Here is a 20,403-nt window from a genome sequence, read left to right as displayed (position 1 = left end):
TGTCCAGTGAATTAGAGGCAGTGAGAGTAAGACTCTTGTTGCTACTGTTCCTTCTCTGCCTTACACAAGTCAGTAAGGCTGGCCTAAAGACAACATCTAGTAGCATTCACTTCTGCACCTTTCAAGTATGTCTCCAAGGCAGCCACCGAGTCAAATGCAGCACACACACCCCAAGTGTATAGTGCCTAGTGCCAACACCAACTCTTTGATTACTTTGACCAGGTGAGCCTCTCCAGTCATTATTTTTACTTTGTTTTGCACTTTTTTGCACATAATCCCACTTCTCCCTGCAACTTGGCATCATACAGGAACTGTACTCTTAAGTCTCAACGATTTCAGTGACAATCACTCCTTGAGAATCAATGTAACAGTACACTTCCCATTCTCTCTATTGCTATCATTCTATACCTTCGTAAAGGAATCGCATCTCACCTGAACTGCTGAAGTATTAACATCAAATTTTCTGAATATAGCAAAGGCTTCTTCATATAGCTCATTACTGATGGCAATGTTTGCAATATCTGGGGCATCATAGTTATCCAGCCGATTGATGTATTCCATCACACGAGTGCGGTCAGCCTTAATGGCAGTCAGGATCAGCAAATTCTGGAGATTCCTTTGGTTAACAGAAGGCACAGGCTATAAGTAGTGCAAGGTAACACCTGCTTAAGTGACATGTATTGTACATGCAAAAAAATACACCCGTTTTCTGGCACTAGCAACAACCTTTCAACCCCAGATTGAGATGCACTAGCATTTGCCTTCAAAAAGAAACTGCTTATAAATCAGTGTTGTCCTCTCACAACACATCACTGCAAACTGCATAGTGTGAACTAGCTCTGTTCTTAAAGCACGGAGTACTTCAAATTCTGCGTTTTCACCTCACTGTACACATGTAAAAATGCTTAAGTCCTGCAACCAAGAGGCCCACAAATAACTTGGGTCACTTCACAGCCTAGACAAAGGCACTGAATAGGCTAACCTTGTGGACGCTCTCCTCTTACCTGTGTTCACTGAATACGGAATTATCCAAGACAATTTTTTCCAGTAGCTCAATCAATTCATTAGGCAGGTCAGCAGTCATGAAAGCCTTCACAGTTACAGAAACCTCCTCTGGATCCTGTGTCTCTGATAAAGCTGTTTGGACAACCTAGATTTGAAGGCAGAGAAGTATTAAGAGTTTTCCCCAAATAAACTATTTGCCAACCTATTCCAGTGAACCACAGACTAAGGCTTCAGAACTCAGAGCATTTTGTCAAGACAGCAAGAAAGAGCTTTATCCAGTATAGAAGTAACTATTAAATTCACACTTTGAGTCTGTATAGGGAGCAAATTCACCAGAGGTATGTCACTCCACAGGACAGAAATAATATCTTACTGGTAACTAAATTCTCTGACCATGAAGGTCAGAATTAATACCTGCCACTCAAACCCTAGTAAATTTCTGTATGGTTGAGGTAAGGCCTCAAGAGATCTTGTAGGGGAAGACAGCTCCACAATACTTGAGACATCCTGAGGTTTCTTCATACTGACAGTTTAGCTTTTGCACTGTACCTGGTCAATAAGCTGCCGCCTGAATGGGTTGTTTTCTTCCAGAACATTTGCCCAGAGCTCAGGGTCCTTCCTGCGTACCAGATAGCGAGCCTCACTTTTAAACAGTGAGTTCTCATTGCAGACCTAAAGAAGTTACAAATATTGGCATTAATGTTAAGGGTCACTACCACAAGACAGGTTTAGCTAGCTATGAATCAGACAATCTAGAAGACTGACTAAAACTAATTGCTGACCAATGCTAAATGCCACAGACAGGTTCTTACCCAACCTCTGATCTGGAAGGTTCATGGAGAAGGTCTCCAGCAGAATTTCTATAGCTTCTCTTGGTTTTGACCGACACAAATACTGTGACAGTGGCTTCACAGTAACTATTTGCTTCTGTTTGAAGTGAAGACCTGCAGAAGCCTGAAGAACTTAAGTTTTAAATCTAGAAAAGGGAGCCACTAGCCTGGGCAATGTTAAGTAGTGAACTTCGGAATGGTGCTGGTGTTTAAAGCTAGAAATAGGTATACTATCTGGCATCATTAGCTTTACACTAGAAGTGTGCAAAGTAGCAAGTGGCTTTGATTCGCCCGTTAAGGTGTTAAGGGTACAGAATAAATGTGAACTCTCCTACAGAAGTGCAGCAAGGATGAGTTATGAACCTATTAGTACCACTAGCTTCCATTTCCAACTAGAAGAGTAGAAACCTGAAGGTCTATTCCATCTTCCACTAACAGGTCATGTTTTGTTAGTATCTAAATTAGCTCTTGGAATCTCAAGTACTTTACTGTAAGCAAATTAGTAGTAGCATAATTTTACTTATGTTGTACATCTAGCTGCAGGAGCTGAGCCCTCTTCTAGGAGGCAACAACATCTCAAGAATAATTCTTAGAGGAAATTTTTTTTCCCTCCAGAACCAGAAATACCCACTCAGAACATCAGTTCAAGAAATAAACTGGTACTGACAGGTTTTTATAGTCAACCAGAATGTTGAAGCTTATCCTAGCAGAAGTTTCCTAGCAAAACAGTTCAGAGCCACCTTCATATCCCAAAATAACAGCCAAATGCAGCCAGCCTTCTTCTTCCTCTTTCCCCACCCCCACCCCCTAGCTACGGAGGAGGTATTACTTCAAAAAATAGCTGTTTCAGACTGGTAAGTCACCCACTTTCAGCAGTGAGCTTAGGTTACCACCATTCTAACACTCACAGGGTAGTTCTTGCCAGGGAAGTGTTTACTTCCTTTCAGAAGGGCAAAACAAGCTAGTTCTTACCCCTACACAGCTGACATTCTTTGCATATACTAATGCAGAAGCACAGGTAGGAGGAAAATGTTTTCTTTCTCAGCAGCCACAAGCATTACAATCTGGCATTAAGCTCTGGTGTTCAGTTTAAGACCAAGATGTGTTTGGAGAACCCTGGGAATTTCACTTGCCCTTGAACTTCTGAGGGAGGTTCTAGGAATCTACAAGCTTAAGATAGGAGAGGAATGCTATCAGAGTAAGTCCTTGTAGTTTGATGGTCAGCATTTATTTCCCTCATTTCTAGTTAAGTTTTGGAGCAACTCTGAAGGTCAACCACAATAATGGAAAATTACAAGTCTCATTCTAGTTTCAGGGAAGCTTTTCCTCCTACTGTAGTCAGGCTAGGTGACAGCCTGTCCCATCTGCTGATCAAGTGCTCAAGGTTCAAAGAAGTCGTATTAACAAAGGTATATTCATTATCTGGGCCAAATAATTTAATTCTGAACAGAATCAGTAGATGAAAGCCAAAAATGGTACCTTACAATTGCAGTGCTGTACAATTTTATTTCAGGCATATAGCATAAGAGCTCTTGTCAACAGAAAAATTACTGTCTCCACACAGATGAATCCTGCCTACCTCAACTCCTGAGTGAGACTCCAAGACAGGATTCTGCAAGTGTTAGACAAATAGCCAGCTAGGCTTCCACTTCAGGCAGCAAGGTGTTCTAGCATGTTGATAAATGCAGTTTTGCTAACCTTTATGAGTTCCAGATCACACTGTCCCCTCTCATAAGCAACGCAGGCCAGATGAGGGTCTCTCTTTTCACAGTATTTGCCAACTACACGGCTGTCATAGTAAGGATTCTCACGAAGGAAGCGCTCCGGATTATTGTTACTGTCAATGTAGATTTTGGCCAAGGCATTATGAGTCGCAGGTTCTTCACAGCCTTCATGAATCCTTGATTCGAGCCATGGCAACAGCAACTTAAGCCTTTGAAAAAGCAAACATTTTAGGTTTCTAATTCAAACGGAGGTATGCTTGACCGCTACCCATTAATACCTAGCATTCACTTCAAACAATTCTGCTGGTCAGACTTCAAAGCAGACAGAGCCCAACCAGTTATTTCTAGTGAGTCTTAAATGAGTGGAGGCCAAATCTGCATTTTAACATCAGGGAAGGTTGCAGATGCCAATGCTTTTGGAATGTTACCTTTCAATTCCTTTTCTATTAGCCAGCTCTTCATGCTTAAAGCCATTTGTTCATTTTACAGGTAACTAAAAACTAGTTACACAAGCTGTGATTTACTTCAAAGGTACATCCCATGGTTGGCTGTACAGGAAGTGTTCAAAAGCCATGTTATTTGTCATGCAGTGCTGTCAGGTATTCTTATATGGCTCAAATATCAAGAGACTGACTAGAAAATCTAAGCTGCTTTTCTATAAAGAAACTTAAAACAATATTAGGATTGTATCATTCAACAAAATTGCATCTAATTCCATTTGGGTGTACACCAGAGTCAGGAAAGCCTAGGACTGGTATACACAGATGCATTTTCATTACCGATTTCTTTTTTCCACTTCAGCCACCAGCTCATCTGTTGAGAACTGGCCTCTAACCACCATGATCAAGTTCTTAATGACATCTTCAGAACAATCCACATCAAGAAGCCCTCCAACCACTGCTGGTATACGGCTAGGATTCACCTAGAATAAGCCACCATCATACAAATTAGTTATTACCATTACTAATAAGTGACCCCCAGTCTTCCACATGGGGAAGCTCTAGTTAACTTAAGCTGTGCTTTAGAGCAGTGAATTTTACATTATAACACATTTGTATACACATTCCAGGAAAAACTACACTTAAGTTTGTAATGGACAAAAGGCTTATTGGAGAGCCTGTGCACTAGCAGTAGCTAGTAGCTAAAAGATGTTGCAGATTTTGCTTTAGTCTACTAAAATGTTAAGTTCCTTCTAATAAAGGAAACAGCAAGAACTTAAAACTGGATTTTCCTTACCTTCTGTACATAAATCTCTATATACTTCTGCAGGTTATTGCGATATAAGTAGAGCACCAGGTCATGAACAAAGTCAAATCGATCACAGACAATGATCAGAGGAAGCTGGTCTGTAAGCTTTGCCTCCTGTATTGGGGGGGAAGAGTAGGTAAGCAACCACCATTTGCTGAAGCATTTTCAAAGCAGGAAAATCTGACCAAGTTCCTTTAGCGCTAGAAGTCATAACACATTCCAATTTAAGACTGACAAGCAGGCAACTGACTTCAAAAGCAAGTCATCCACTATGAATACCATGCAGCCAGTGTATCAGTTGAGTTTTAAGTTTAGGCTCTTCATGAAGTGCCACATTAGGCCTACATCTCTAGCTTCACAATGATAATCAATTTACCTATCAATTCAGGAGACTGTTGCTGGGGCAAGAACTCAACACCACAAAATGAAGTGGCATTAAAATCCTATTTTACCAGTCACAAAGCATGTGAAATGTTGTAGTACAGGTTGACTCTAGTTTTAGAAAGCTTTGTCTAGCCAATATCCTTGATAAAGCTTCTGCTGAATACTTCAGCACAGCCTTTCCTTCTGCCAGCCTGGATTCACCCACTGTTAGGCGACAATAAATTCATGAGTTTGGTACAAGTTATATCATACGAGCTAGTTTTAAAAAGACTGGTTTGTTTTCCCAGAGGTAGCCTAGAAGGACCTATTATATGCCTGGAATAGCATCATATTCCTATTGCAGCTACACAGTAGACTACTCATAGCCTTGAGCTGGTATTTCCCTCCGTTATCTGCTGCTAAGCAAAACATACAGAGGACTGCTCAATCCATTGGACAGAATAATTACCTTCAGAAAGTTCTTCACCCGTTCTGGGTTATAGCAGTTACTTTCACGGCAGATTCTTTCCACTTCCTTTATCTGACCAGTCTTGCAAGCTGCCTGGATGTACTTGAAGTGAACATCAGGATCCTGGCTGAAGTTTACAATGGAACCCAAGAAATAGAACAGTCCTAGGAAGAGTCACATGTTTTTAGCACAGTTAAAAGGGTATGTGAAGCAACAGACTGTACAGGCTTCAGCTTGTAACTTAGTTTCTTAACCCTCTTGAGCAAAGATCAGAAAGGAAGATGAAGCCTGAAAGGTGTGTGTGGGGGGAAGTCCTTCTGATTTTTCCTGCAGTTGAATGAAAGCGACTCTCAGCAGGGTTGAGCTGTCTAGAAGAAAGCTACCCCCAGAACTCACTGTGATAAGCTCACTTTGATAAATGCATCCTAAGGTCCAGCCATGTGACAAGCACCTCTCCCATAAAAGCTACAATCGTTACTATTAGTTTCAATCAAGTAGGGCTTCCAAGTAAGCTGCTTCTCTCTAATACTGTACCTTCATAGCTTTTGAAAGATTCAAAAAGCTCCACAAGAGACTGGGTACCAAGCTGCTCATGGTATTTAGAAGCAACTTGCACGCAGAGTTGTAGGTTTTGCCTAATGTTGGCTGACAGCATGGCACGTAAACACTCCACAGAGTCTTCAACTGAGAGAGAGCCAAAGAAGTTCACAAGCCACTGCAGAGAGAAACAAATTTTTCTCAGTAACTTATATAGGATGACTGATTTCTAAAATGTGACCACTAGCCAGTTTCTACCCCAGCTACTAAAGCAGTCTTCCATGCATTAAGACCAAAGACTTAATAAGAAACACACTCACCACCTTTACAACTACAAAACATGCAGTTTTGAAGTAAGGTTTGAAACACCCACCCAGGAAACTAGGTCAGATTTAAGCGACTGAAAATACAGATTACAGTTTAATCATTAATTGGACAATTTTTTTGAAACATAGCTACATGTGCTACTTCAGTACCTGCAAAGCATCTCAGTGGCTGCAGGGATTTTGGTAGCTACACAAGTGCTAAAGGGTATTCATTTTACTTAAGCTTTCATTTTCTTACCCTGTACAAGAGACTTACCTCAGGATTCAAGAGATGAGTATGAACGACAGCACGTTTAATATCATAGAGATCAGTGTAGTGTTCCAAAGCTCGCTGGAGCAAACCTGCTTTTTCACATAACTGGGCAATATGAGCACGATCATAGTGTGTAAACATTTGGTTTCCAAGAATGGCATCTGCAACCTAGGAGGTTACATTTCATATTCAGACTGTCAGAGAACCATAGCAGCTCAGCCTAAAAGTTGTTGAAAAGTCACAGCCATGACTCATTAGTAGTCTTTGATATTGCTAAATTACTTATAAGTCAGTATTAGACATCACATTACTGTGCAAGCCTACTACTGTCTCTCCTTCACTTTTTGGAGGAACTAGGTTAAGAGGTCTTACCTGAGGGGCATGAATCAAATTCATTTCCAGGAGACGAGTCTGAAGGTGGCCTTCTGCAGGGCGGTTATTTTTCAGGGCATCCAACAGAAAGGATGTGCACTGCTGAATAAGACTGTTCTCCATGAACACATCCACAATCTGTTGAGATTGGTCAAGTTAGAAAAGGGGGTCTAGATACACACATGCACATTTTTCTGTATATGTTAAAAGGTCTGGCTAGAAAGCTAGAACAGGAGCTCACAGCACCTGGCATGCTATATTCCCTTTGTTTTCAGAGGATTACCACCCTGGTAATAGACAAGTTTCACACTCTGTCGTCTTTTTCTCTAGAATGTAAGCAGCACATTACTTTGAGCCATTATGCCAGATTTTCCACCCACTCTGTTTAGTTTTAACACAGCATGCAAATCCCATTCCTTCTTTCTTGTTGGGATACTTGCTAAAGAAAATCTAAGACTTAGAAAATTTCTAAGTAGCTGCAATTATTTGATGCAAATTGTTGCCTTATTTCTCTACCCATTTAACTAGAAGTGGCCACTGGCAGCCAGCACTAAACTTAGGTGTATTTGTTCATCTTCCTGTAAATTCTCAGCATGGGAAGAGTTAATGTAAGCTCCGTTAAAGCCAACAGTAAGACAGTAGCACTCTATTGCTTACACTAAGACTGTGGCAGATCCACTACCAATATTACAGCAGTAAGCCAGAAAGCTTCCACAAGAACTTAAGAACACACTTGCCTCTAAAGACTTAATGGCAACCAAACTTGACTAGTTTAGTAACTTTTCTAGCCAAGTCAATTAAGACCTGAACTGGCCTTACCAGTCCCCAAAACTATGCTATTACCTCTGTCTAGAAAGAGACCAGTACTCTTGTTGTAGGCATCACCTGGTTAATGTTAGCCAGTGGCTCCTCATCCTGTACCAGCATCTGAGAGAACTGCAGGCCTTGCTCTGGACTGACTCTCATCACACTTCTCAGTAAGAAGATCCAGTCTGGGGTATAGCCAACCTAGAGATTTTGGAAACAGTCATGCATAACTAGGAACCTTTACACATCTTTTAAGCCTTCAAATTCCTTAGCATAGGCACTATGTACTGCTGTGAGGTTGCTAAGCCCATCCCCCATCTTCCAGAAATTCCCAGACAAAAGCGCTGCTTGTCTGTTGACACAGAAATTCAGTATTCACCTACTTTAACTGAACTTGTGCCAGGGAATTTCTATTGTTAATTAAGAAAACTGCTAGGGATAAATCTTTCAACAATCTTTAGGTAGTATCTGTCAGATAAGGTCCTAAACTTACAAGTGGACTTCAGGCAAATTGTTTTGAAATGTATCCAAACAATAAGTCTTGTAAATTTAGGAACAATCTTCTCTTTATTCTCTAGAATAAGCTTGAGCCAGTCCATTAATTTAGTAGCTCAAAATTCTGGATGTTCTGAATTATTTTGCAGACTGCTCAGACCTTAGTTATACACTATAATTTGCACTGTAACAATGAAGAAAACACTGTTTCTCAATCTTACCTACTTATCAATCTTAAATGACAGGAATCAAACTTATCTCATGGAAGATAGCTTGAGAATGTACACATTAAACAAGATAGAGTCTAGCAGGTTGTGATAAACAACTTTACCTTTTTAGCATACAGCACTATTTTCTGGAACTGACCAGTTTCAGCAAAGCACTGAATCACTTTGTTTGGCACATTAGCACGAAGATAGACACTGAGTGCAAGGGTTGGGTCAGCTGTCTTCACCAAGTCTCCCAGCTCCTCTGAGCACTCCAGCTGAAGTCAGAAGCAGTATTTTGTCAAGCAAAAGAATTCAGAGACGTAGGATCAATAAAAATATTGTTCACACTCCGTTGTTACAAGACAACAGAATTAAGCCAGTGTCATGATCGAGCCTACCTTGTCTTCCTTCAGCCACTTCTCCAGAAGCTGCTTGCGGCCCTGCTGTAGGACAGGGCGGCAGAGCTCCAGAGACTCAAACTTGTTCAGCTGTCCCTGGTCAAGCAATATTCCAAAGTACTGCAGCAGAGGAGAGGCCTGCCCAGGCTGAGCTGGTACACTCTGGAACTTCCTGATTGTATCACCGGTACGTAGAATTCCCTGAAGAGGCACAAGACAGAAGCAAATTTTAATTGATGAAGGCTGAATAGTATCAGTCAAAAAACAGGTGTTAAGCTATACACTGAAGTATCTACTCTTAAGCCTTCAGGGTGGAGATCTTCAGACCAATGACATTCTAGCAAGAAGCCAGTGGCCACAGCAAGTCCTATCTATGGCTGGAAAATATAGCAGATACTCCTTTATGGGATACAAGAGTGAGTTAGTCAGAACCACCACCCACCTGCAGAGAACTAAGGCTAGCATTTCAGCACTTCAGTTTTTGACTGTCAAGTACTGAAATGCAAGTTAGCTAAGCAAGTCCACTAAGCTAAGGCAAATCCCCATGACTTCTAAGCTTTACCTTTGGAATTACTTACCTTTGGTGCAGATGCAGCTACTTTAGCAGCATCTGCATAGCTTCCTTGAGCAAACAGTGTGTTGAACTTTCTGGCAAATAATTCCTCTGCCCCAGCTAGATTACTACGTATAGCCATACGCAGTCCCAAGTCAGGATTCTGCAGAACATTTGTAGCGTAGTTCACTATGTTGTCTTCCTCAACACATACAGAAAGCACCTGGAAATGACAAAAGGCATAGAGTACTGTCCTTTCCACAACTATGAAATATAGCAACCAAACTGCAGCCCATCAGTGCAGTAGTAGATTATTAACAAAACAAGTTCTTCCCCAAACAGTTCTGTACTAGGAGAGGTAAAAACTGACTAAAATTGCTACTTGCTCCCTTCCATGACAACAGTTGCATCAAACCACTCATTAGGTTCGTTACATTCCATCTGAGCTTTAGGAGGCTCAACACCAGAATGCTGGATTTGTTACCTGTCCTTTTTTGTTCACACCAATAATGCCTGAGGTAGGTTCATGAGGAGCTGTGACAAAGATAGTATCAGCACTAATACGGTTCATGTAGATGCACACTCCAGACTCCAAGTCATACATGTGAATATATCCATACTTTGTGATCAGGTAGATAACACCATGCTTAATTCCAATCTGCAAAAAGATGAGTTTTTATCAGTCAAGACTAAGACTGTAACAGTTAAGACAGCTGCCTTTAGCCTAGTCACAAGACAGTACAGCAGTGACATGCCTTTGCACTGACACTAAGAACAAATATAGCTTCAGGCTTCTTCCTTACAGACTCAAAGCAATGAATAGCTTTGTTAGCCATTTGGAGACATAGCTCCACTGCATAGAGAGATTGAAGGCAAATTAAAATATACCTGCAGCAAAGGACATACTCCTCATCCTAATGAGCCAGGCTAAGGAAGAAAGCTGGGGCATAATTAGCATTATAGACTAGATATGTCAGTACAAGTTTATTTTCAGAAATATTAATGAGATAATCGCACTTCCAACAAGGCCTACCCAAAGCACCAGCAGAACCTAAACCAAGCCATAGAGTATCCCAGTTTACCTGCCAAGTCACTTAAACTGGGGAGGCTCTCAAGCCAAAATGGTCTTCAGTCAAAGAAGGAATTCCATTTTGGAACAAGTCTTCAGATGTTTTGTTAATTAAGCCTCAAGCTGAAGTACAGAGCCACATGAGTCCTGCCATGTAGACAGCTTTGTTTAGTTTAAGACATCTCTTGATTCATTTGTGAAGCTGGTCTATTAGACTGGTCAGCAGCTGCATGCTCTGAGATAGTTTGCTTGTATTACACAATGTCTAGCCCTACAGACATGGTGAGTGACATTTGGTCTGTCAAGGCAACCAGATACATTCTTTCCTAAAGAACTTCCCACCAGTTTCCCAAGTCACCTTCTCTGTGACAGGAGGTATGCTGATATAGGACTCCCCAACTCCATTTGTCTCTTAGCAAGATCTACTGTAGATGAAATGCCACTTTTGTGTGAAGCTACATCAAGCCTCGTAACATTTTTATCTATAAACCTGAACATCAGTAGGAAGTTCAATAGCCAAAGCAATGTTAGAGGCATTCTACTGGAGGACACTATTCAGGGCTTTCATGGATCTGTTTTTTTTGTTGATGATTATGAGTTTTCTTGGCAGGGAATTGCTGGGGGGGGCGTTGTTTGGTTTGGTTGTTTTGTTTTTTAATAAAACCCTAAGTTGACATACCTGGACAAATACGGGAACAGCCTATATATTCGTTTGAGTTACTGTTTTAATGTCCAGGCTACCTCCCATAAATCTATTAACACCCCTCCCAGAACTAGGAGGAACGACAGCTAAGCACCAGTAGAAATCATTCTTTACAACAGAGATGGCAACTACTTACTAGGCTATAAAGTTTGGGGGTCAAATATTTACCTGCATTGCCACAGGAAAGTCTGTCTGTGCCTCAGGTGGGAAAAACACATCAACAGCTTTCTTAACAAATGGCTGATTTCCAGTAGCTGGCTGACCTACTTCAATTATGTGTAGCTAGGAAGAAAAAAGTACATGTCACAAGATTTCCTGCAAGTACAGCCGCATGAAAGAAGTTTCTCTCTTCAGATATGCTACTGAAGTCGACTTGTCATACTTGGCTGACGAATACCTGCCCAGTCCTGAACCAACACAAATATTTGGAGCACAGCTCCCCAGACTATTAGAGGGAAAACGTCTTCTAGAACTTGATAAAGTAAAAATGAGGAAAAGATTAACAAGAGAAAAAAAACCCCACACACTTTCTATGGAAGCAGACTACAGAATATGTTTCTATTCAAGACAACTTGTCGAAGATATTGAGTGAGACTTGTTGCTTCATCAATAATTTAAGGACAAGACTAAAAAGCTCACAACATTTTAGTGTTACCTCAGCTCTTTACAGACTGCTCTGCAGTTGTAGCATATTCAACTGCTATTGAAGTCCCTTGTCAGTTTGATGCAAACAACCTACCTACAGCATTGAGACTTATCTAGTCTCTCTGTACTAAATTCAAGAAACAAAAGGCTGCTTAAATGACTTAGCTTCATACACACAAAAAATCACATGGGTTAAAGGATAAGCTTAACACCCTGAACTCTGTTCTCATTGCATCTACGTTTGTTCTTATGTTCAAGTTTCACCGAAGCAACTCAAGACTTTTTGCAGTTTCTATCCTATTGAAAGAAAGTATTTTGATGCTGACCAAATAATGCTGCACACATGGTTCCCAAACCATTCAGAGCGCATGCACTAAACTGTGATCACTGAAGCTCTATTAGTACAGAGTTTTGCTACAGCAGAACAGGAAAACAGCAGCAGACTTTACCTTGCCCCCTGCAGGACTCCTCACAGCAAAACAGAAGAGGGTAGAAGGTTTGGCATTTCCCTCTATTTTGAACTCTGCAAAAGCTGCTGCATGGCCCTCTATAGGTTGGGAGACTTTTCTATCAACTGAATACAGCTGCATTGCACCAACCACACGATTTTGCTGGAAAAAAGAAAGGTCAGCTTTTAGAGATAAGATTTCAGATGTTTATAGCAATACCTTTGGGACAGTAAACTAAAAAGCAGCCAATGCCACTCACCCCCTCCTCCAACACTTTAATTGCAATAAAGCTCAGATTATTTCTACACAAAAGAGGTATCTTCTAATTTTTGATCTATAGAAACCAAAGTTAAGAAACTATAGCAGCTATTAAGTGAAGCAGGAACAGGGCTCTCCCAACTGTTTTCATAGCATGCTATTATTTCCAGGTAACTTACCTGTGCTGAAATTCCTATCAGTAGCAGCCATTTTTGGTGTTCATCTGTTCTGTAATTGATGATTTGGCAGCCTGCAAGACTAGCATGCCTGTCAAACATCTTTTGGGGTTGTGATTCTCCCTCCATGCTCCAGTGGTAGACTGCTGTCTCCGTTACCAATGCAACTGTATTCACAAATATCCATTTCCAGAAGATCACTTCCTCTGCCATTGTGTGGGCTTTCATTTTACTTTTCATCTCAATGTTAAAGATCTGAAGCGTTTTCCCAGCTAGTATGACAAAACATCATAGATAGATTATCACAACGGCCATCCTATAGTCTGCATATTTACAAGCACCCTGTTTAACCCACTATTCCAGTGATATTACAGAAAGGGTTAGTTTCCTGTCACACCTGAGTCTCCTCTGATACTCAACCCTTATTAAACAGAATCCTTTCTCTAACCCCAACACTTCTACCATCTCTGAAGAAAAAAAGGTCTACTTCTTATGGACACTTACAAGGACAATGCAACATCTGACAAGTATTAACAATTTAATTAACTATAAGCTGTAGTTGAAACACAGTCTAAGCTCTGTAGCCCTAGTTTAGGTAGCAGCACTGGTATACCAAGTTATTGGTGTCTACCAGGTGTCATTTGGTATAATTAATAGAATGAATGACTCCAGTTTGTGTCAATCTAGTAGCTGTAGATGACCTGGACTGAGCCCAACAGCGCAACACTTGCAACAGCTCAAGATAGAATGGAGGCTGTGGTTTTCAGCCATTTTTCTTTTGAACAAACTGTGCACTTTACTAGGAGATGGATGGGCTCTGTGCAACAGTAACACAAGTGCCTATTGAGGACAACAGTCAAAAGTTCAGAAAGATTACAGAAAGGTTTGGAGCTTTAGTTCCAGTTAAGGTTACCGCTGCATTATGTAGGTAAATATACTGCAGGTTTAATCCTTACTTTAGTATTCCTTTTAACTACCAGAAACCTTACTCTAGTAAGGGCAGACTTAAAACTAATGTTAATTGAACCAATCCATACAAAAAATATGGGACTATAATCCTTTCAGGAAGCCAATGTGATGTTTTAATTCACTGCAGATGAGACTACTCATGTCTAGAAATATTGTTTTCTGTTCACAAGACACCCACTCAGACTGCTAGAGTATTGGCTTGTAATGCCATTATTTCTATCCACTTTTCAGAAGTGTTTTCCCTGTTTGTAACACTTCTGACTGTCAAACTGGTAGATAGATGTTCCTTCTACTGGAAAATTTTGATATATGAAGGCTGCTAGCCACTGAGGAATCATTTTCAAGAGATACTAACCCCAAGTTAATACATTTCTTGGACCATTCTATAACATTTTAGTATAATTTATACAGTAAATTGACTGTATTAGTTTAATGCAGTGCCAAGAGACAACACAAGCCCTCAAAGTTACCACAGGCAGTGTTTATGCTCCCTGGGTTAGCCGCATAAAGAACTATTAACCTGATCAACTAGTTTCTAGGACAGCTTGCTAGCTCTCCTGGGACCAAAAGCAGCCTGTTTCTGACCACCTTGTTCTTTACATGCAGTTACTGTATTATACAAATACAATAAGCCCAGGCCTAACGTCAGTTATAAACTGATAGCTGCAAACAGCATATTTACTGTATTGGACAATTTGTCCAGCAGTGGACTGATGCTATTAAGCAATTGATTTCGGAACTTCCACAGTGTGCTGCCTTCCATGCAGAAGGCAGACAAGTAGTTCTGGAAGGGCTCTAGTCACCATCTCAACAGGAATACCAGCGTGTGCATACAGAAACCACTCTCACAGTCAGTCTTTCTGAGACGAAAGGAGAATATCCTTCCTAGTTTTAAGAATACAGAAGGAACCAATAAGATACTAAAATGAGCTAAAAGCTCATGCTTATCTATTTTCTAGACTAAATCTGACTGCTGTGTTATAGTTGGAAATGGTTTTAGAAGCTTCATTAGGCAGCTAGCTCTTGATGTTGGGGGCCACAGAAGTCATTCAGCAATACAGTTTAAGTGTTGGCAACACAATCAAACTTCAGAACTCTAAACTAATTAAACTGGAAAAAAAACATTATTTGGCCTGAGAGAGCAAAACCTGCTAAAAAGTCATAGTGAGGGCAAGCATAAGTTTGAATCTTAAGTCTACTTGAACACTTTCTAAGGTCAAGATCTGAGAAGAAGCTACACTCTTACATAAGTTCTTCTGATCAAGCTACCAGACTGATCAGTCTACTGAAGACTATTCTCTACAAGTGTCGTCAAGTAAGCAGATTTGGTTTTTGAACACTGGCACAAGAATTTACATTTCAGTTCACTGGAGCATGAAGTTTCTCCATTCTAGAAAGAATGGAAGCACCCGAGTGCTGCATTCTCCACTTATACCAACAGGGGAGTACTCTCGGCACAGAGCAAAGCAAGAAAATCACAAACACAAGGCCAAAGCATAAACCTCAGTACACCAGGAGAATGCCACATGCAATCCAGAAATGAAATTGTGCATACTGTATTTCAGTTTAAATCAAAAAACATTTCATTTCTTTTTCTGAGGGTGGGTTGGTATGTTTATTGCTCAATAATCCTTAGATTATCAGCAACTCCCAATCATGGCACACTGTGTCACAATATGCAACAGATTTGACTACTGAAGCCTCAGTCAATCATCAGGGAAAAGTCTGGAGTGACAGACTGATTTGAACCATGTTTTCAGTGCAGTTCACCGTAGTTCTGCTGGTTATCATGAGCTCCACTCATCCTCTCTTCTACCCAACCTCTCAGTCATTAGCTTACTCACAGAAGAAGAGATTAAGTTCGAAGTACCTGACAACACAACTTCGCATGTCAATGTGACATCATTCACTCAACCTTATCTGTTCAGAGGACAAGCTTATTCACTCTGCACAGATAGAACAATACTCCTTTTGAGCAAGTCTTAACCTTGGCAAGAATAAAGCTCTGTTCTTCAAAGCTAATGATGATCCATTTAGATAGTAGCTTAGTTTTAAAACCAGATGATGTAGTTTCCTTTTAAGAGCTAGATGAAGCTCTGCTAGTATAGAAAAGGCAACTTCCTTGCCAGTATGGTTTGTTTAAACAGGTCCAAGATCAAGGACAGTGAACTCTTACTAGATTTGAAATTATTTTTTCATTGTTACCATTACCCACACGCCAAGTAAGGCAGTCCTTCGCAAGATGTGTAAGCATCTTAACTGAAAGTTTGACTTCAGCTGAATTTGTGATTAACACATTAGTTTCCCCCTAATGTCAATATAAGCCTGAGATCAAAGACAAGAAGTTACAGGTTTTGTGTCAGTTCTGAGGACAGTTATTTCTTGGACCCCTAAGTAATTTCACCATGATTTTTCACAATAAAAAAAACACACTTAGGCAGAAATTAATAGCACACAAGACATGCTAGCAGAGGTCTCTCATAAAAATATTGCAACTTGGTTTTGTCTATCAACTGTACTTCCATCACGTATACACATACACAAAGAGCACACTTCTTCACTTGGTACAGTCAATAGTCAAAGCAGCCAAACGGTTAGCAACAAGCCAATGGAGAACATGTTTACTTTAATACCAGCTGAGGATTGAGATCCCTCACCTGGCTATGAAGTGAACTGTCAAATGGCTACCTTAAAGTTCAGTACTTTTTATGAGATTAGACCACTCTGTACTACCGAACATGAAATGTCATGACAAAGTTCACTCACCATCTGTTTAGATAAGATGCAGGAAGAAAAGTACATAGTAACAGTTATTGGGATTAAACAGCAGAATTTGGTCATTTAAGAGCCAGAAATTTATTAAAAATCATTTCTTCAAGCTCAGTGCTACTTAAAGGCAGTATCAACACCACAGGTAAGCAGAGGTCTTCTATCTGCAAGATCTCACTATGGCCAAACTTAACATGCTTGTACATTCAGACTTTCACAGTTACTGGCCATCCTTATGACATTTTGGTGATATCTAGTAAGCTCTTCAGAGCTACAAGAAAGGGCCAGGACAGAGCAGATAGTAAGAACTGCTTCACACTCCTATTCATCTTCACAAGTGTCCATTATGTTTACACGACCTGTTTAAAGGGAAAGTATAGCATATGTTGACCTGGTCGTCAGTGAGAATAGGAGGCTGCAGCGCCAGGCCCAAGCATCTCACACCTACCTGGAGGCAAATCATCCAAAGATTACTGAAAACTCCACTGCCAAAAATACAGCATGCAAGTTCAGGCAAGAATATTCAGCCTCACATACACTGTCCTTTGAAAATCTACATAAATCTTAAGCTTACGAGCGCATGTAAGCAGTAATACAGCTAAACAGTAGGTTTCATACTGCAGTAACAAAGGGTAACTCACCTTTTAGTGCAATTACTTTAGAGGCTGGATTCATGATGGCACTTTCGGCAGAAATTGGACGTCTGATGGGTGTTGTTGGATCGCTCATGTCAATTATCACTACTTGTGCCTGCTCTCCCACTTTCTCCCTGATGCAGATGAACTTGTCAGATTCCATTGTTAGGGTGCTGAATCCAATGTTTGCTGGGTTAATGCCCAAATTTTGGAGCTAGAAAGACGGAAGAGTGCTTTACTATCCTTCTAATGTAGAAGGTTTAACTCAAGCCTCTACATCTAAAGTCCCCTCCAGAAGAAAATACAAGACTGGCATATTTCTCTGACAAGAGTGTATATTATGGAGCTATGATCTGTCTTCCGATTCTCTTTGTTCCATAGGTAAAGAAGTACACAATTCTTAATATTCAAGTCCTAAAGAGGTTCCAAAGTTGTGTTATTGATGCAAACTGAAAGGAGTTTTAATTTAAGCATTTATTGCTTAACTTAGTTCTAATAATGTGATAGGCTGTATATCATCAGTAGCAACACTATTCCAGATTTAGCAAGACTGGTAAATTTGATATTAAAATTTTATTAAGTGGCAGAACTACAACACATAGCATCAGCAAGTCTTATGGTAAGAACCAATTACTCTCATGCAACCCACCCCTACCAACATTATGGAATTAAGTCTACATAGCACATATCAAGTTGGTTGTAAAAACAGGCTGACTTACGCATCTTGCTTCTTAGAATTTACCAGTAACAGGTAGGAAAGATGTATTAAAATAATCAGTCCATCTCTCCTTGCCCAAGATGTCATGCCATTTCGCTCAAAGGCAGGGATTTCAATGCCACCCCCCTCCAGCCCTATGTCCAACTCTCAAAACATAACTTGCACTCAATCATATGACAGTAGGTACAAAGCAGTGACTTTTTATGTAACTTAAGTCATTTTGTGCTGCTGAATAGACTGCCCTCAAAGATGGCTATTTCTTAATTTCACCCTTTTGTGTTAGCTTTGTTTCCATTCACTTCCGATTTCAGCTTAACAGGAGGTGGCAGTGAATGAGTATCACTGTTTCAACTGGTCTGCAGTAAATCAGATTTACCTATGCAGCACACCCCAGCCTGGTACATATGCAAGCTGCATTTTATATAACAGTAACTGTGACAAGTCTGAGCACCTGCTTTATGCCCCAGAGCAATGCTTTTCAAGCAAAGGAACTGTATCAGCTTCACTCATGCTTCTTAAGGGATTAACCTATACTGCTTTTCAGTGCACTGCAAGTGAAGAATGACTGCCCTCAAGGAGGCAGGATGAAAACTACCACCAGCACCACTGAGTCATTAGATTCCTTTGATACATACCACCAGGACCTTCAATAGACACCAGGACCAGAAAACAGACTAAACCCCTTAAGCAACAACTCCCATGATGGTTTCACAAACACAGTTTTAGTCTGTTCCAATCTGGCTGATCATGGCTTGTTACAGCTTCTGTAAAGCTACTCACGAAATCATAAATCGGGTACGTAACAGAGATACCTAGGTGCATGGTGTGTCAGGACTGTGCCCAAGAACGCCCCAGAATTGTTTGTTTTCGATTCAGCTTACTAATGAAGAGCTAGCTATTCAGCTCAGTAACTGCTGATCTCAACATACTCAAGTTTCAGTAATGCAATACAAGCCAAATGTACACACGTGCAGAAAGACATTTACTCCCTCCTGCAACTGCCCCTCAGCAAAATTGAGACCCATTCAGCTAACACTTCACTTTATCGGTAAATACTTCAATACACACCTGTAAACTTCAGTAGATGCCATTCATTCCAAAAGAGAATCAAAGTTTATACAAGATCAGCAGAAGCTTCTTGCAACTAGAGTTTTGAAAACAAGTCCACTGGGCATGGGGCTAGTACGGGCTTCTGTGGCAGTGAAGTCTCTGTATCAGGACAACTCAGGTGCTTTTCTATCTAACAGAGAAAGTTCTAGTACCCAATAAACATGCAAATTGTAGCTCCATCAACTGTGACCTTGAACAGAGGAATAGATGATGGGCTCTTAATTCCACTGTTCTTGGCTACAGACTCTAGACCAGACAACATCCACTTATTGTGACAAATTACATGATCATGTAGTACACACCTGAGCACGATCCGAATTAATCTACCAATAGAGTATAGCTCATTCTAAGAGACTAAATTAAACGTCACAAGAGTGGTCAAGAGGTTTAACTGCAGTATAGCCAAGTTCCTAACTTGCTTTAATTGATCCAAATTCAGACATATTTCCAGAGTACCAAAGTGGAAACACAGCCTCTTCAAGGTCTCTTCTCAATCACTGTGCTTCAGCTTGACCTATTCAACTAACAGCATAACACCTCTCCTACCCATTCATGCCCTAACATCATTATCTACATTCAGGGTGTAGAACTATCTTCACTATCAGGCTGAATGAACGAGATAACGATTTTTGCTTCACAGAACTTACTGACACAGTAAAGATTAGCCTGAGATGTTTTAGTTGATTCTCAACCTGAATGAAGAAACACAAGTCCTACACTTGGGATGAAATACAGCTATTAATCTGAGATCTAGTGTTTCCCAATTCTACTTGACCAGCATGATTCTGTTCCACTAAATATTGGACTTACTAAAGCATCTCCCTTTCTGTGGCGTGCAGTGATTAAGGCTGAGCCAGCCCAGACCAACTCAGACACTGACACTACCAGTTCTCAAACTAAGTCCATTTCTCTAATGGGAATCAGCCTAACTTACTGTCTGTTTAATACTGACATTCCAGTACTTGGAACCTACCACCAGCTAAGTGCTGCAGTCAGTAGAACTCTGAATTTGAGATCCCTCCATGGTTCCTTAAATACTGCATTTCAGCTTTATGCCACACAGCTCTAGTGTATTTATTTTTAGAGATGATCAACTATTTTTTTAAGCCCATTAGAAAAGAGTAAGGCTTGGACGGAGGCTACAGGTATCCAATTAAAAACTGCCTGCTAAAAGCTCTGTAAGCATATACCGTTTAAAGCATAATACAAACCAAGAACACAGTAATACAGTTTCTCAGAACTCTTTTAGTCATGTGCCTATATAAAGTTATAATCATGCTCAATAAGGATCTGCATATAGCTGTCGGACACCC

General features: G+C 40.5%; 1 protein-coding gene across 5 annotated transcripts in view; it reads right to left on the bottom strand.

Moving 5' to 3' along the window:
* Positions 1 to 20,403, bottom strand: part of CLTCL1 (clathrin heavy chain like 1) — a 35,393-nt gene that overhangs the window by 11,058 nt on the left and 3,932 nt on the right. For 3 of the 5 annotated variants that reach the window (XM_040603637.1, XM_040603610.1, XM_040603627.1), the window contains exons 2-20: positions 17,269 to 17,476; positions 12,893 to 13,161; positions 12,456 to 12,617; positions 11,530 to 11,643; positions 10,074 to 10,247; positions 9,615 to 9,812; positions 9,037 to 9,237; positions 8,761 to 8,913; positions 8,013 to 8,135; positions 7,128 to 7,265; positions 6,759 to 6,923; positions 6,174 to 6,354; positions 5,640 to 5,803; positions 4,796 to 4,921; positions 4,339 to 4,481; positions 3,534 to 3,768; positions 1,555 to 1,677; positions 1,005 to 1,150; positions 433 to 616 (exon numbers count right to left, since the gene is read on the bottom strand). In XM_040603637.1, coding sequence (XP_040459571.1) covers positions 433 to 616; positions 1,005 to 1,150; positions 1,555 to 1,677; positions 3,534 to 3,768; positions 4,339 to 4,481; positions 4,796 to 4,921; positions 5,640 to 5,803; positions 6,174 to 6,354; positions 6,759 to 6,923; positions 7,128 to 7,265; positions 8,013 to 8,135; positions 8,761 to 8,913; positions 9,037 to 9,237; positions 9,615 to 9,812; positions 10,074 to 10,247; positions 11,530 to 11,643; positions 12,456 to 12,617; positions 12,893 to 13,161; positions 17,269 to 17,476 — 3,207 coding nt within the window. Of the gene's footprint in view, positions 1 to 432; positions 617 to 1,004; positions 1,151 to 1,554; positions 1,678 to 3,533; positions 3,769 to 4,338; positions 4,482 to 4,795; positions 4,922 to 5,639; positions 5,804 to 6,173; positions 6,355 to 6,758; positions 6,924 to 7,127; positions 7,266 to 8,012; positions 8,136 to 8,760; positions 8,914 to 9,036; positions 9,238 to 9,614; positions 9,813 to 10,073; positions 10,248 to 11,529; positions 11,644 to 12,455; positions 12,618 to 12,892; positions 13,162 to 16,624; positions 16,628 to 17,268; positions 17,477 to 20,403 lie in introns of all 5 variants that reach the window. The other 2 variants (XM_040603601.1, XM_040603617.1) reach the window with 1 other exon arrangement.

The sequence above is a fragment of the Falco naumanni genome, chromosome 1 (assembly GCF_017639655.2).
Source record: "Falco naumanni isolate bFalNau1 chromosome 1, bFalNau1.pat, whole genome shotgun sequence".
NCBI classification, from domain to species: Eukaryota; Metazoa; Chordata; class Aves; order Falconiformes; family Falconidae; genus Falco; species Falco naumanni.
Note: the sequence above shows the minus strand (reverse complement) of the source record. Positions and strands in the feature narration are given on the sequence as shown.